At 40.0% G+C, this 18,120-nt stretch overlaps 1 protein-coding gene across 5 annotated transcripts in view; it reads left to right on the top strand.

The window, feature by feature from the left end:
- THADA (THADA armadillo repeat containing) overlaps nucleotides 1–18,120 on the top strand; it is a 326,765-nt gene that overhangs the window by 130,472 nt on the left and 178,173 nt on the right. For 4 of the 5 annotated variants that reach the window (XM_043468439.1, XM_043468436.1, XM_043468437.1 and 1 more), the window contains 2 exons: nucleotides 13,842–13,931; nucleotides 15,166–15,297. In XM_043468439.1, the coding sequence (XP_043324374.1) occupies nucleotides 13,842–13,931; nucleotides 15,166–15,297 (222 nt within the window). The remainder of the gene's footprint in view (nucleotides 1–13,841; nucleotides 13,932–15,165; nucleotides 15,298–18,120) is intronic. The other variant, XM_043468440.1, reaches the window with a different exon arrangement.

Raw genomic sequence — 18,120 nt, 5'->3', positions numbered from 1 at the left:
AGTCTTATTTCCTCTAGCTATGAATTTGGGAAAACATACACTGGACATCACATCATACCTAGTTATAGACAATGTTCTGCATTAATTGGGAGTGTGACATTTGCCTGGTGACTCCTTGGTTTTTTGGTTTTGTTTTGTTTTTGTCCCTTGTAAATAAGCCTTGGCCTGAGTATAAACTTACAAAAAACATGGATTCACTAGGGAGAAGGCCTTGAGTCTGAATAAGAACAAGTAAACACACTCTCTTTTCTGGTTTGATTTGCATGAGATTTAACGGATTTTTTCCTTTATGTATTTTGTTTTTAGTTTTTTTGAGGGGAGGGTCGTGGTGGTAAGAGTGGTTAAGGGTATTGTGGTATATATACTAGGAAGATTCTCTTAATTTGAATACAGGGGAGATGAGACTTATTAGATCAAATGGACGTTATCTGTGGTCCATTTGACCTCTGAAAATGCTTTTTAAGGACAGATGGATAGATTTTTAAGGATTAGTTTAGCTGGCAGTTTGCCTGCCACATCTACTCCATTTAAAGGTGGTGGGTGGACTTGGCTCAGTGTACGGAAGTAGAAGCTTAGGTGGGGAAATCTTAGTCTAAGTTTACTAGGGCTGATTGACAGCAGCGGAGAGATGGCTATCATATCCCATCACAAGGACATGAACTCCTTTGAAAACTGGCCTCTCTGGGCCACAGTGTCCTCTCCTCATTAAGCAGATGCCTGGTACAGGATGAGTGGATTACCTGTGTAATGGAAACCCTAAAAAAGTCTAGTGGCTGGATTGGGAAACAAGAGAATCAGGTTCTAGTCCTGAATTTTCCCCCAACTTGTATTTTGGATTTGGGAAACTCAGTTCTTCTGAGCATTGGTTTCTTCAACTGGAAAATTAAGTGATTAGAGTAGTAGACCTTCTTTGAGGGTCCTTCCTGTTCTGATATGTTCCTTGAAGTCTGGAACTCTGTTGGCACCTTCCTCATGCTTTAGTAAATGAATTTGGCAAATTCATATTAGTCTTAGTGAAAATGTCCATAAGGTTTAGAGTAGGATCTTGAAAAAAATTAGTTGAATGAAAGCATTACAGGGATAGAAACCAAGAAACTTTTATTCTGAAATATTGGACCTTTTGTTAAATTAGTCTATTAATTGTTAATAAGTGAAAGAGAAGTTTCTAGGTGATTTCTTGCTAGAATTTTGGATGAGGATGAGACCAATTCAACACTGAACTGTTTGCATGTTTAGTGCATTTGCTTGACTATAGTTTTAATGCCTATATGATATTCTTTCAGTTCAGCTCAGTCCCTTAGTCATGTCTGACTCTTTGCGACCCATGAACCGCAGCACACCAGGCCTCCCTGTCCATCACCAACTCCCGGAGTCCACCCAAACCCACGTCCATTGAGTCGATGATGCCATCCAACCATCTCATCCTCTGTCGTCCCCTTCTCTTCCTGCCCTCAATCTTTCCCAGCATCAGGGTCTTTTCAAATGAGTTAGCTCTTCACATCAGGTGGCCAAAGTATTGGAGTTTCAATTTCAGCATCCGTCCTTCCAATGAACACCCAGGACTGATCTCCTTTAGGATGGACTGCTTTGATCTCCTTGCAGTCCAAGGGGCCCTCAAGAGTCTTCTCCAACACCACAGTTCAAAAGCACCAATTCTTCTGCACTCAGCTTTCTTTATAGTCCAACTCTCATATCCATACATGATATTCTTTACAGTTACCAAATAAGAGCTTTTTAATCCTATTCTTATTTTTAGAGTCAGACTCTCAGGGAATGGACACTTATGGTTGAAAAGAAGACAGCCTGTCCTTTCCTGGAGCAAGATTTGTGGAGGGAATTCTGAGAAAACAGTAAGAAGGGAGCCCTGAGTGTCCTATCTACTAGCACCATTCTAGGTGTTGAGGTTAGAGAAGAAATAAGACAATTTTTAGTCTCAAGGGTCTAACTTCCTATGAGAGGAGATAGACTTGGAACATGTTTTAATAAAATAGCAGTAACTATTAATGTTACAGAAAAGATGAAATATTATCATAGGAACTTACAGTCAGTGGCAGATGGAGTATGCTTTCTTAAATAGAGAGATTTGAAAAGTTGGGAATAAAAGGAAGTAAAGAGGTAAGGAGTGTGGACTGCTATCTTGAGTTTTACTGTCTTCCAAAGCCCCTCTAAACTGTGCCTCTTGGGCTCACATAGGTATATCAGAGCCTGTACATCAGAGCCTGTGCTTGCTAAGGATAAAAGGGAGGCCAAACTGATGATCTCTCACCTCAGCCCTGCTCCCACTAGAACAATTCTGGTTTGTTGTTGTTTTTCTAGTGTTTTAAATATTGGGATTATAGTTGAAAAAAAGTGGTCTGCTACTTTAAAGATTTGGAAAATAACTGCCTTGGAATAAACTAGTTACGTTCACTCTTGCCCTTAGTGTCTCACTTAACTCTTAGGTTTTCGCCGTTGTACGAGGCAAATACTGGTTCTCTCACGCCCTGCCCCCACCCCAGAGACATCAGTTCTTAGTCCCTAGAACCTGTAAATGTTACCTTGTAAGCAAAGGGGGTCTTTGTAGGATCTTTCAATGAGGTGACTATCTTGGATTATTTGGTTGGGCCCTAATGCCATCACTGGTAAGTGGAAGGCAGGGGAGATTTGAGAGACAAAAGAGGAGAAAGCAGTGTGACTGCAGAGGAGATTGGAGAGGGTGGGAATGCCAGCAACCATGCAGAAATAGAAGAGGTGAGGATTGTATTCTCCCCTAGAACCTCTGGAGGTGTACCTCTGACTCTCTGATTTTTGGACGATCGATAATGATTTCAGATTTCTGGCCTCCAGAACTGTGAGAGGATAAATATAGAAGTTAAATTGTGAGTTCCTTGTTATCAGTGTCCTTTTTATTTAGTATTTTACCTTTTTCACAGAGTATAACTCAATGTCTCAAATGTTATAACTGTGTTTCACTTAACCATTGCTACAAAACAAACATCCCCAAATTTAGTAGCTTAAAATAATGACAGTTTTGGTTTTTTTTTTTCAATCTCTCACAATTCTGTGGGTTGTCTGGGTTCAGCTGGGTGGTTCTTCTTTACCGTGTGGTGTCACATGGGGTCACTCACATGGCGGCATTCATCTGGGGCCTCAACTGAGGCAAGGGTGCCTGGGCAGGCTAGTGAGGACTCTATCGCAGAGTCGCCACGTCCTCAGGACAGTGAATACAGAAGCTGCCAGGCCTTGTGAAGCCTAAGACACAACTGGCACTGCATCACTTCCACCACTTCCTGTTGATTGGAGGAGTCACAGGGCTACTAGACTAAAGGCCAGGGGAGAGGAGATAGACCCCGCTTCCTGAAGGGAAGGGGTCCTGCACATGGAGGGAGGCAGTAGGAACTGTTGTCGGCCATCTTTGGAAACAGTCTACCACAGACTATTTACACAATGATTATTGAATTAACCCAGATATACTGAGATTTTTACATGATGGGATTCAGTAAGAAACATTTCCTAAGACAAAAATTTCTGATGTTAAAAAAAAAAAAAGAAAATCCAGTAAAGGGAAGTCCCCCAGTGGTCTAGTAGCTAAGATTATATGCTCCCAATGAAGGGGGCCCAGGTTTGACCCCTGGTCGGGGAGCTAGATCCCACATGCCTCAGTTAAGAGTTCGCATGGTGTAACTAAGTATCCCACGTACTGCAATTGACACCCGGTGCAGTCAATGAAGTAAGTAAATAAAACAGTTTTAAAAATCTAGTATAAGTTGCCAGAATGGGACCTTGCACACATGAGGAATTCAAGAGATGCCTGCTTACTGACCAACTGGCTGGGTAAGGACAGAAAACATATTTCCCAGCTCTCTTATGACCAGTGATTTCACAAGGAGGAGGGCAGGGCATTTCCAGAACCAAGACCATTCACTTCCCTCCCTGGGTATTGCATAGTGATGGCTAATTTTGTGATTTGGAAGCTTCTCCCCCTGGAAAGCAATTCCTGCAGGGAAGGGTTAGGAAAGCTTTTGACATGGCCAAGAACTCCGTGGCTCTCTACAGAGGTTAGGAAGGTAGATGAGACTGGCAGGAGACCTTTAACTTCCTACACAGTTTGCCTGAAATTTAATAACAGGACTTCCTGGTGGACGCATCACAGTGATTACAAGTGCCTGTTGAGTGTGAGATTCTGACCCTGGGACCCCTGACATCCCTTATGTCCAATCCCTTATTCTCGTTTAGTTATTACAACTCTAGGGAGAAATTCTGGTGTCAGCCCCAGTCAGAGGTAGAGGGTTCTGGGAACGGAGTCAGAGATGGTTTTCTTGGTGGGATTCCAAATCCGGATTTCTTTTTATTGGTTGTTTCTGTTTTCTGAGTTTGCATTTGATCTTCCTTTGAAATTTGTGTGCGTGCGCTTTGTCTTCTTTGTAGGTTTGTTTGCATTTTGGGGTACTGTTTTTCTTAAGATGAGTTTGCTGTTTTTATCAGCAGTCACTGTGGCAAGGAGACATAGGCCCTTAGCTGACTTCTCTCCTCTGGAGTGGTTTAATAGGCCAGAAACTAGGGAGTAGCTAGGTTTTGATAGTTTATTGGGTTCCTATTTGAAATACCAACTGAAAACCCCCCAGGCTTTTGCCCTCATCATTTGTTTTCATCTAATGACCAGTTTTATGGTGTTTTCTCCATGGCCTGTGAATAAGTCCAGGCTTTTTAAGACCAGGCACACACTCTACCTTTGCTGCTATTTACTCTGTACCTCCTTGCTGCCGCAGGTTTTTGCTTGCCCTTGCTAACTTTTTCTTTTTATACCTTTGTACATTACTCTGTTGATCCTTCTTCCTGGGAGGATTGAAAGCGATAGGGAGTATATATGTAGGAACTGGGAAGTGGAGATAACCTTATTTTTACTTTCAACATGTTTCCCCAAATACTTCTTTTCTTTGCATGATAGTTTTCGTCCTGTGTGAAACTCAGAAGCATGTGTGCTTCTGGCATTTCAACTAATTAGGACACAGATCTCTAAGAGAAATAGAAGCTTGCTGCATGTGAAGGTTTCTCTAGGCTGTTGGATGGCAGGGAGAGTTCACAGACTACCAAAATGACCAAAGGCCAGATGCTGTCCAACACTAGACTCTCTTGGCGTTACCAAGATTAGGTGTGGAATGTGCAGACAAAAGGGCAGTGCTGGAGTGAGGCTTTCTCCACACAGGGCTTAGTTGTCCTGGGTTGATGTCTGGATTAGTGCCCCAGCCTGTGTTCAAACATAGGAGAAGCACAGAGTGTACCCCACAGAGGCTACTGCATCAAAATGGGTTCAGATCGATGTGGACTGGTGTTCTTCATACATTAAGTGTAAAAAAGCAGATTATAGAGCAGTATATCAGGAGGAGACAGGTATGAACAGACATCAAGACAGACTGGCCGCTAACTTTGGGTAGTATGATTGTGGTGATTTTTAGATTTTTCTTTGCAATGTTCTTTATTTATCTAAATTTTCCTCAATAAATAAGAAGTGTTAGAATAGATTTAAAATAGCTTTTAAAATAAAAACAAAACGGTGGCAGGCGGGCATTTTCTTTCACTCAGTAAACCTCTCTTGCTAGCCTCTTCCGTTCTCAGCCCCAGATGGACTCAGGGGGAGTCTGTCCTGGAACATGGCGGCTAAGGGTCGCCTTGGTGGAGATGACAGCCACCCTGTGCTCTGGGCACCTTACTCTTGGTGCAGGGCATGTTGACTTATTCAAGCAGCTTCTGTGTTTCCCCAGGAGCCTCTCATCCGTTATGCTGGCATCATTCTTACCTGGTGGGATGGGGAACAGCTCACCTTTTGTATAGTCTGACAGACCCAAGGCTAAGGCTGATTATTCTCACCCTCTATCCTGGTCTGTCTGTTTTCTCCTGTGTCTGTCTGTTTTATCCCATTCAGAGTTTTTGCTGTTCTCCTTTGTCTTTCTAGGACATTGAACTTACAGAGGTTCAGTTTTTCCTTTTTAGCATTTCTCCCGTTTCCAGTAAAGTCGCTGGGCTAGTTTTTGGCCACATAGGTAAACAGGTTTGAAATGCTTGTCACTGGAGAATTTTACCCCCACTTCGGTTTAGTCGCTCAGTCATGTCCGACTCTTTGCAACCCCATGGACTGCAGCACGCCATGCCCCCCTGTCCATCACCAACTCTCAGAGTTTACTCAAACTCATGCCCATTAAGTCGGTGATGCCATCCAACCATCTCATCCTCTGTCAGCCCCTTCTTCTCCTGCCTTCAGTCTTTCCCAGCATCAGGGTCTTTTCAAATGACTCAGCTCCTCGCATCAGGTGGCCAAAGTATTTGGAGTTTCAGCTTCAACATCAGTCCTTCCAATGAATATTCAGGGCTGATTCCCTTTAGGATGGACGGGTTTGATTTCCTTGCAGTCCAAGGGACTCTCAAGAGTCTTCTCCAACACCACAGTTCAAAAGCATCAATTCTTCGGCACTCAGCTTTCTTTATAGTCCAGCTCTCACATCCATACATGACTACTGGAAAAACCATAGCCTTGACAAGACGGACCTTTGTTGGCAAAGTAATGTCTCTGCTTTTTAATATGCTGTCTAGGTTGGTCATAACTTTCCTTCCAAGGAGTAAGCGTCTTTTAATTTCATGGCTGCAATCACCATCTGCAGTGATTTTGGAGCCCCCCAAAATAAAGTCAGCCACTGTTTCCACTGTCTCCCCATCTATTTGCCATGAAGCGATGGGACTGGATGACATGATTTTAGTTTTCTCAGTGTTAAGCTTTAAGCCACCTTTTTCACTCTCCTCTTTCACTTTCATCAGGAGGCTCTTTAGTTCTTCTTCACTTTCAGTCATAAGGGTGGTGTCATCTGCATATCTGAGGTTATTGATATTTCTCCCAGCAGGTTTGATTCCAGCTTCCTCCAGCCCAGCGTTTCTCATAATGTACTCTGCATATAAGTTAAATAAGCAGGGTGACAATATACAGCCTTGACGTACTCCTTTTCCTATTTGGAACCAGTCTGTTGTTCCATGTCTAGTTCTAACTGGTGCTTCCTGACCTGCATGCAGATTTCTCAAGAGGCAGGTCAGGTGGTCTGGTATTCCCATCTCTTTCAGAATGTTCCACAGTTTATTGTGATCCACACAGTCAAAGGCTTTGGTGTAGTCAATAAAGCAGAAATAGATGTTTTTCTGGAATGCTCTTGCTTTTTTGATGATGCAGCAGATGTTGGCAATTTAATCTCTGGTTCCTCTGCCTTTTCTAAAACCAGCTTGAACATCTGGAAGTTCACGGTTCATGTATTGCTGAAGCCTGGCTTGGAGAATTTTGAGCATTACTTTACTAGTGTGTGAGATGAGTGCAATTGTGCAGTAGTTTGAGCATTCTTTGGCATTGCCTCTCTTTGGGATTGGAATGAAAACTGACCTTTTCCAGGGCTTGCTGTATCTGGGGAGGTAACATATTACCCTGTCGGCTTATTTGGGGGAAGTGGAATCAAACCGTTTGTAAATATGTATTTGTGTTTAAGAACATTTTGAGCCCTGCCAAGATACTTAGTTTATTAATTGAGATGGTGATTCTGAATGACCTTAGATATAGCTAATGATGCACTTTAGGAAATTATTTATTTGTTATCATCTTAAGTCATAATTCTTTTTCTCCTTGAGTTTGTCAAGGACTCTTTTCTCTAGCTTCATTCACCCAGCAACTGTTCACCAGCTATGAACTGAGTGTCATACTTAGTACCTGAGATATTATGGAGAAATAAGATACATACGGTTAGTCTCTGCCCATGGAGAATGTGTAATTGGTGTGAGAAATAAGCTTATAAATAGGAAGTTCCTCGTATGGAGTGTCATAAATGCTATGATGGGGAGATTGTAAGTTATAGTGTAAGACCAGTGTCAGGCACCTAACCCACGTTTGAAACATCAGGGATGTATTCTGGGAGAAGTTGGCCTAAGCCCCAACTTGAAAGATTGTTTGGGGTTAGTATGGGGTGGGTGAGGGCAGAAGTGTTCCTAGCAGAAAGTCTATTTGCCAACATCTGGAGACTGGAAAGAACATGAAATGTTGATAGAACTGAAAGAAGTTCTGTGTGGCTGGTTTTGAAGGTAGAGAGGCAGAAGTAGCTGGACAAGTGAGTCAGAAGAAGCACAACTTTGTAAATCAGGCTGAAGAGTTTAGACAATCCAAAAAGCACCAGGGAACTATTAATCTCATAACGTAGGTTTGTATTTTAAAGACAGTTCTTATCACAGCAGAGTTACAGAGAGGGAAGATCTGAGGCAAAGAGGTCAGGTGAGAGGCTGATAAAGCTTCTAGACAAGAAACAGTGGCATCAGACTTGTGGTCTAAATAGGGGGAATGGTGGGAAATAGACTCAACATATACTCTGGTGGTAAAAGTGGCAAGACTTGCCTATTGATTGGTGCATTGGGAGCTGAATGAGTAGTTAAGTGTCAGATAGATACCAGTCACTGAGAGAATAAAGGCATAAAGCATAGGTTTGAAGTCAACTATATTAGAATTTTTTTTCTTCTCTGGCTACCATTATTTAATTCATTCATTGCCATAATATTTACCAGTCAACCAACATGTACGGAGTATTATGCCGTGAATCAAGAGAGATGCAGGGAAGCCTTGATGCCTACAGATATTAATGCTCTAGTTGAAGTGAAAAGGCGTGCATGTAGTGAATGTCCGTGGGGCCACAGTGTTTCTGCTCTCTCTAGTCTAGTCTGTCTGCTCTTGTCACGTCTCTCTCCTGTTCAGAAACTTTCAGTGCCTAGTAAGATGCAGGTGAGTCTGTCTAGTTTGGCATTCAAGTTTCTAAAAAACCATATGTCATCCTGTGTGTTCTGCTTTCTCCTGTCATGAAGCTCTCTCTTCATCCCGCCAGCTTGTCCGTCCATTTGATTCCTGTACCTCCCCATCCTCCCCATGCAGTCTTTTCTCCTTTTCAATCCATTCTTACCAAGTTTTCAAGACTCACCTTAGTTTTCATGTTTTCCACAAAACTTTCCCTGCCTTTCTAGTTCCCAGTGATATCTTTTCCAACTCTGTACTCTTACTGTAAACATCATTTATTTGACCCTTACACTGGTTTGCCTTATGTTCTTAGTTACAGTCTATAAATATGCCTGCCTTCCTAATCAGATTTTAGCTCCAAGAGCAGTGGCTATCTCATATTGTTAGTATCTCCCTGAGGACCTAGCATAAGGCTCAACATGAAGTATACAGGTGTGTAAAAATATATATTTGCTATGTTCTTGAGAAAAACATGATCACACAGTTTTGATTAAGCAGCAAGTGAAAGGTAAAAACTTAGATGTTCTAGGATTCAGAGGAGGGAGATTCAAACGTGGATTAAAATGGTTCCATGACCTTCGTCTTTTAAAATGAGTTTAGATTACAGACCTATACAGGCAGCCCAAAACCTATAAACTGCCTCCACATAGAAGCACTGTTATAGACAGTGGTTCTCCATTCAGTATAATCATAAAATGTAGTCATTTGTTAATTGAAGGCTGGAATTAATATTTATTAGCAGCCAAAGTTCTGGATTCAAGATGCTGTAGACCTTTTGGTATAGTTGAGAATCAGAGGTGAGTGAAGTTTGAATAAGCCTCTGAGTTAATTTTGATATCCATTTATGTCTTACTTGAGGCTCTGTTTTATAATACACAAGAAGTGTTAATATTGCATATCCTTCAGGCTACACTCTATAAACATTTAGCCAACTCATTAGTAGCCGTTAGCTGATGCAGAGTTGAGTTTACGCTACCTGGAAAGTAAATCCTAGAATAGAAAGGCACCTCCTGTGTCTCAGCATACCTGAATACAAGGTCAGAATTCTTCTTTAAACATAATTTTGGTTTTTCTTAAACATTGACAGATGCATAATTGATGCTTCTGTCTCTCACCACCAAGCAGGGACACAGTAATTTTAACAGAATATTTTTTTTAAAGATTTAGTCGAAACACACCAGGCTATTAAGAACAAAACAGTTAGTTATAGGATTCACCAAATAGTTAACTTTGAGTAATGTACCTTCTTCATATAGCCTCCAAGATAGACTGGTTGGTAAATGTTTGTTAAAGTAACTGAATGAGGTAATTTGCTTTCATTCCATTAAAACAATGACTTTAGGGAATTCCCTGGTGGTCCAGTGGTTAGGACTTGGTGCTCTATTTGCTGAGGACCTGGATTCAGTCTCTGTTGGGGAACTAAGATCCCACAAGCTGTGTGGCATGGCAAAAAAAAAAAGACTTTAATTTTAGAATAGTAGCTCCTCAGCTCTTGTCTCTGGCAGTATTGTGGTCAGCAGGGCCAGTTATTTATCAAGGCAGTTTCTAGATGATGTTGATAACAAGCATATGGTCTGCTTAAGTGAGAATGTTTATCTTTGTTACTTCCCCAAGAGATATCAGGCTGCTGGAGATTAGTGACTGATTCCTTGAGGAGATGTGTCCTCCAGGCATTGTTGTGTAGATGAAGATGTTCTGTATGGGCAGGTAGTACTCAGGTATCCCAGTACTGAACTCCTAGAGTTTTACCTTTAAATGACTCCACTGAAAATGGAAACTGATATTCTTAACCATTTTGCTTGGAGATGGTAAAGAATGTGGCATAGCCTGTAGGGGAATTGGTTTGTCTTCCCCCTCAATAAAACATTGACCTTGCAAAACCCAGGTTTGCATTTTTAACTAAAAATTTTATATATGTCATCCTTTGTAAACAGCAAGACACTGGTAAGAACCAAAAGCCCTAACCATTAGGGATTAAGTCACACGTAACCATAATATGGTTTACTCTGCAGTCATTAAATGGAAAGAAATAGATCAGGGTGCCTGATATTGAATGATTTTGTAGATAAAGTTTTTTTTTTTTTTTTATGAGAAGATGCTTCTAAAATAACTTTTTTTTTTCATTTATTTTTATTAGTTGGAGGCTAATTACTTTACAATATTATAGTGGTTTTTGTCATACATTGACATGAATTAGCCATGGATTTACATGTATTCCCCATCCCGATCCCCCCTCCCACCTCCCTGTCTACCCAATCCCTCTGGGTCTTCCCAGTGCACCAGGTCCGAACACTTGTCTCATGCATCCAACCTGGGCCGGTGATCTGTTTCACCCTAGATAATATACATGTTTCGATGCTGTTCTCTTGGAACATCCCACCCTCGCCTTCTCCCACAGAGTCCAAAAGTCTGTTCTGCACATCTGTGTCTCTGTTTCTGTTTTGCATATAGGGTTATCATTACCATCTTTCTAAATTCCATATATTTGTGTTAGTATACTGTAATGGTCTTCATCTTTCTGGCTTACTTCACTCTGTATAATGGGCTCCACTTTCATCCATCTCATTAGAACTGATTCAAATGAATTCTTTTTAATGGCTGAGTAATATTCCATGGTGTATATGTACCATAGTTTCCTTATCCATTCATCTGCTGATGGGCATCTAGGTTGCTTCCATGTCCTGGCTATTATAAACAGTGCTGCGATGAACATTGGGGTGCACGTGTCTCTTTCAGATCTGGTTTCCTCGGTGTGTATACCCTAGATAAAGTTTTGATGAAAAAAAATCATGGTGCACAACAGTATATGTAATATGCACATTTGTTGATGGAAAAAAGTCAAACGAAAAGTGTGTACTTGAATTCACTGAATTTTTTAAAGAAGAAAGCCAAGATACTTTTGCATAGTTTTCTGTGAGGAGAGGCACTGGGCAGTCTATTTCTTTTAACATTTATTAATTTTTTTCCATAAAAATATATAAGTACAAAGAAGGAAATGAGCTTTCTTTACATAAGATGCCCAATAAATGTTCAATAAATCTATAATTTGAAATGAGTAAGGACTTCAAAAATTTTTTATTTTACTGAATATGAAATAGTTATAAAAAGACATTTATAAAGTTGTGGTAAGGTTTACAAAGTTTGCAACAGATGTAGAAAAAAAACTTAAGATACCAAGCGGGGAAGAAAGAGGGTGGGATGAGTTGGGAGAATGGGATTGACATATATACACTACTATGTAGAAAATAGATAGCTAATAAGAACCTACTATATGGCATAGGGAACTTTACTCAGTGCTCTGTGGTGACCTAAATTGGAAGGAAATCTAAAAAAGAGGGGATCTATGTATACTTATAACTGATTCACTTTACTGTACAGCAGAACCTAACAGAAGACTGTAAAGTAATTATACTGTGATAAAAAAAATTCTTTTTAAGTATGCAGTAAATAAAAGTAATCACTCTTCTCCAGAATCATAGGGAAGCCCCACTTCATACCCATGAGAATGGCGAAAATGGAACAAAAGACAACAGGAAATGTTGGAAAGGATATGGAACCACTAGAATGCTTGCTTATTGCTGTTGAGAGCATAAAATGTTATAATTATTTTGGAAAACCATCAGTTTTCTAAAATATTAAACTTCAGTTTTATTCTCAGATATTTATCTAAGAAAAAATATATGTCCACAAAAAACCTTGTGCAAGAATATTCATAGCAGCTTTATTCATGAAAGCCAATAAATGGAAACAGTCCTTATCTGTCAAGAGAAGGATGGATAAACAAACTTGTATATTCATGCAGTAGAATACAAAGCAACAAAAAGAATCTACTGATACATTGAATAACATGAATGAATATCATAAGTTTTATGCTGAACGGAAAAAAGGCAGACCCAAGAAGTTATGTAATGCATAATTACATTTATATGAAATTCTAGCATAGACAAAACCAAATTTGGGTGATAGAAATCAAATCATGGTTGCTTTGGGGATTCAGAGTTGACTGGAAAAGGGGTGTAAGAGAACTTTCTAGAATGACGGAAATCTCCCCAGGCTTCATAGAGGTGGATTACATGAGTGTATGCATTTATGAAAATTGACCAAATGGTATACCTAAGATGTGAGCATTTCACTGTGTGTAAAATATGCTTCAGTTTTTGAAAAATGGTATTTTGGGTCTTTATTTTAGGAGAATGCATCTAGAGTTGATAAAAGGGGTAGGTTTGGGAATATGTATGTCACCCCTTCAGAGTAGTTCCTTCATAGTTTTGGAGACACAATATTTAACCAAGTGCCATATTTAGCTTGGGCTTTTTTGTCGATTGTACAGTTGGAGGAACTATTTCCAGAATCTTGTCAGAGTGCAGGGAGCAGCGTTTGTAAAGAGGGAGAAGGTAATCCTCGAAAATTGGCACTCCAGAACCTTACACGCCATGTCTTCTGATGATCTTGCTCTTGACCAGTGGGTCTCAACTGGGAACTTTTATTTTCCTCTCAGGGTGCATTTGGCAATGTCCAAAGATATCGTTGGTTGTCAGTTGGTGTGGGGAGGGGTGTTGTGCTACTGGCATCTCATGGGTAGAAGCTATGGAGGCTGCTAAACCTTCTACACTGCACAGGATAACCCCCCACAACTAGGAGTTATCTCATCCAAAATGTCACTGATGCCAACTTACAGAAACCTTGTTTTACGTTTGTGCTTACTACTGAAGCTGAATCAGTCTCAGTCAACCAGGTGCTGATTATACTCATGGTCCAAACCAATTGTGGAAATTTGGCATTTTCATAAATTGCACATTTCTTCCCTGTCAGAATTTAATATTAAAGACCTGTAAGTATATGTAATCTTAAATTTTGAGGTAAAATTCCTTGTGTTAAGAACATTTCCAAAATCCAAAAGAATTAAATTCTTCAAATGTTAAGTTTTGTTCTTTATTTCGTTAAATATTTAAACAAATGATCTTAGTTGATGTTCTTTAAAAAAATGAATAAATAAAAAGGCTTTATCAACTCTGAGGAAATAAATGATAATAATTTATCTCCTTTTCTACCTCCACAGAATGACAGGGAGTGAATTTTTCTCTCGTTTCCCTGAACTCTATCCCTTTCTTCTCAAACAGTTGGAAACTGTGGCCAATTCTGTGGACAGGTAAGAAGAGAATAGGGTGGGCCAAAGTGGAATCAAGGATGTGAATTACTTTGAGATTTTTCCCTCCAGGCAACAGTTTTTAATCAACTCCTTCCTTGTAACATAGATGGATTTTTTTAAAAAAAACCTGCTTCTTTATTACATCATATTTTCTGATACTCTGTTGAAGATTTGTACCTGAAAAGTTATGTAAAATCAGGTTTTTAGATTTTATTTTACATTTTTACAAATCCTACTTTTAAAGTTTTCGATGTTTTACTGGAATTAGGTTTTTAGAAGCATATTGTGATTTCTTGTAAGAATCATTTTCTTCCCCTTATATTTAGGAGCCTGAGTGTTTACACTTTGAGTTTGCTTTAACAAACACCTGTCATGTTTTTTTTAATCACTGGCCTATTGCAGCTGACTCATCTGGTCATGTATGATCAGAAATGATACTGTTCCACTTGAGTGAAGATGGCCAGCGGTCCTGGAAACACAAAATGAAGCTAATAAGAGGGCTTCCACTCTAATCAGGACAAATAAAAAAAAAAGTTCACTGTTGTCCTTTACATCACAATCTGTGGCTAGTAGTGGAATTTTTTGTATGGCCATCTTAGGGCATGGGCCATTTTATTCTTTGAGCAGTTTTTGCACTTGGCATGAATTTATACCAATTGTCTGTAGTGAGAAAATAAAATCACATCAATGAATTTTTACTTCTGTTTATGATACATTTCCTCACATTTTAGTAATTTGTGCAGACAGGCTTTTCTGGCCCTGCTAAGCGACTGTTCACGCTTTCTTAAGTACATTTGGATGTTGAAAGTTTCACATTTCATACTCTGGAACAGGCATCTCTCTACTGTCTGAACAGCTCAAATCAAAACAGCAAACTCTAGTTATCAAATAATACACTTTGAGAAGAGAATCGTGTGCAAAAGCCTAGTCTGCGGCTTTGCCAGTAGTTCTTCCTTATTTGCACAGTAAGAAGATACGAAGTGAGTGGAGGAAAGAAATGCAAATAAGGACAATTATCCCTGATCATAGAGTCTCACTTTATATATTGGGTTGGCCAAAAAATTCCTTCAAGTTTTCCATAAGATGATATGAAAAACCCAAACGTACTTTTTGGCCAACTCAATGTGTAATTATTTAATGAGAAAAATGTTTGAAGACAGTGCCTCGCCTCAATTTTTTTTTTTTCGCCTCAAGTTTTAAACCTTTTATGTACAATACTTTTTTTTTTTTTCAGTGATACAGGAGAACTAAACCGTCATCCCAGCATGTTTCTCTTACTTTTGGTGTTGGGGAGGCTCTACCCTTCCCCCATGGATGGCACCTGTTCTGCTCTCAGCATGGCACCTTTTATTCCCTTCATTATGAGGTAGTGTATGCTGCATGCAAATAATGGGAGTGGCATGGGGCTATATGGGACTATTTAATCCTGTTTCTATTTCAGAAATTATAGTTTGTGTTTTTTTTAACTTTGGGAGGGTGCTCGTGAAGGCGGGGGCCTGGAATTACTGCCATTGCCTCCAACTGGCCTCCAGTTTTTTCAGATTACAGGTTTAGGAGCTCCTATCTACTGTTTAAGACGTGTTCCCTGGGAGTCCTACCTGCTAATGGACGTGTGGTGTTGATAGGAGATACCCCCTTTTGATAAATATAGCCTTATCCCTGTGTGGAGCCTGGTCAGCATGGGGTAGGCTTGGTTCTGGCATACACCCCTGTTCCTGGGCTTAAGGGGACACCTGGCTCTTCACTCTGGAGTTGGAGGGTAGTTGCGAGGGGTAGCATCTAAATGGCAATGCTGTGCAGCATGCGTTTGCTTTCCATTCATCTCCTCTTTAAAGCTTGGAGTGTCTGAGAAAAAGCATGCATAAAGAATATGCATGGAGTTAAATGATAATAGGCATTTCTGCTTCTATAGCCTATTACCACATCCTCTGTTTCATTTGTTTTGAGACACTTGCCAGCTGCTACTTTCCTTTTTTTTTTTTACCATATGTACTCTTTTACTGCTAAATAAACATATTTCCATTGATAAAATGTAAAAACATAAAGGTAAGTGTTTCTCGATACATAGATAATATAAATTAAAAAACCCAGTCAAAATTAATATGCAGTGAGATGGAAACAACTATAGTTTACACTCAGTGTAATGACATTTGCCAGCTTCTGATCACCTTTTTCATTTTGGATCAAAGGCCTCAATAAATAGGCCTCTGAAAAGTACTGAAATTTTCTTATGAGATATTTCTGAAGTCCTGTCATCTCAGTTACCTTTTTACCTTTCTGCTTCCCTCTTGACAAAACAGCACCTTCATTTTTATATATCTGCCAAAAATTGAAATAGATTTAGAGCAGAAGGATAAAATATAACCAACTCAAGAGAGTGTGCTTGTTATTTATGTGGTGTCCTGGGTTCCACTTCCTGGTTTCACAGAGCTGACTGTTGCACTTTAATGTGAGAAACCATTAAACACGAGATTCTGGTGTGTGATTGCTGTAGCCATTTGTTTGCACCAAGCCCTGGCTGTGGCTGGGTTATCTGTGATCACAGAGATGACTCACTCAGATTGGTTTTTGTTTCCTGATACACAGAGTTACCAGCCTCCCGTATCCAGCATTTGGTGATTCATTTGAGGAATTTGGGTCATAAATTTTACTTTCAGGAGCATTTAAAAATTGTACTTTCACATATAGCTGGAAAGAGCTAAAAAATATTTCAGAAAGTTGATGGTGGGGGGAGGCCCATCTATAGAATGACAGTGTACATTAGAAACAAAGACAGGCTTTAGAACTTCATCATCCTGTGTTGAAAACATTTAGTTTGTGGAAGCTTATCATCAGTCAGTCTGACATGTGTTACATCCTAGAAACCAGAAGTGACTACTTTGAAAGTATCCTTCCTGTTATTTATTAGTTTACGTTTTAAACAGAATGCTTATACTACTACACCTATATTCAGAGCACTTTGAAATGTAAACATATCACTTGAGGTAGGGTCTCATAAATTGTGATTAAGTAGGCCTGGGGTGGGACCTAAGTTTCTGCATTTCCCACAGACTTCCAGGTAATACTGATGCTGCTGGCCTGCAGATCACACTTTGAGAAGCAAGATTAAATTTGAGAACTTAAACATGATCAGAACCACACAGAGAGAGATGATTTTAATAAACTGTTCAGTAGTAGGGTCATACTTGGAACTTGGTTAGACTGTTTGGGAGGTTTATTAGAAGTAGCTTTTGATCCAGGAATGCAGAGAACAGCAAGAAAGTATCCTGAGCAGAGAAGTCAGTAGGGAGCAGACCAACCTTTGCTGAGCCTCCACTGTTGGCCAGGCACCGAACTGGGCATTTTTCTTATAGAGACACCGAGAGGAAGTGTTACACCCCTCTTTACCTGTTGAGGAAATTGAGGTTCAGAGAGCAAGGCAGCTATAGAGTTAGAAGATGAAACCCAGACTGCAGGGCTTTTTGTCAAGAGTGAAGGGTGTTCTCTTTCAATTACAGCAAAACATCCAGCTCCCTTTTGTATATAGTAAAGAGTTGTAGCTACACTGAGTAGGCCCAAGGGCCCTGAAATTTATGCAACTAGGAGCCATTCAGAGCCTACATCCAGTCAGTGAATCTGAGTGCAGGCTGAAGTCACAGTGTAGAAGTTGTGCCCCTATAGCAGTGTGATGTTTCTGACCTCACTCTTCCAGGGGTGGCGGTGGCTTGCTTTGGGGCAACCTTTCTCTCAGACTCACATCTCTGGGATCATTGCTTGGGGTAATGGGGCCATCTATGGCCCAGGATAAAAGAAGCCTGGCTGTTCTTTCTTGAAAAGATGGTGAGAAGATCCTAATTTTAAAGTTAGAAAACCCAGTTTGCAGTTTCATCAACCTACTGCCAGGACAGCCTTGTACTACTCTAAAATGTTCACATCCCATTGGGGAGATGAACTATAAACAGATTTTTAAAAAATAGTGAATTTGGTAAAACTGCACACATTTGATTTATTGATAAATTACTTCTGAGAAAATTATTCATGAAGAAAGTGAAAGATTGATCAGAAAACCTGCCAATCCAGGTGGTATTTGTGGTTCTAATCATGGTGAAGATTGGGCTGCATTGACTTAGGATAAGACAAAGAGGTTGCTGTATGCACACAAGTGGATGGGCAGTGTTTTATTTTTGTTGCATTGCTAATATTAATTCAT

The sequence above is a fragment of the Cervus canadensis genome, chromosome 5, assembly GCF_019320065.1.
Source record: "Cervus canadensis isolate Bull #8, Minnesota chromosome 5, ASM1932006v1, whole genome shotgun sequence".
In the NCBI taxonomy this organism is placed as follows: domain Eukaryota; kingdom Metazoa; phylum Chordata; class Mammalia; order Artiodactyla; family Cervidae; genus Cervus; species Cervus canadensis.
The sequence above is the reverse complement of the archived record's forward strand: the minus strand, read 5'-3'. Positions and strand labels throughout refer to the sequence as shown.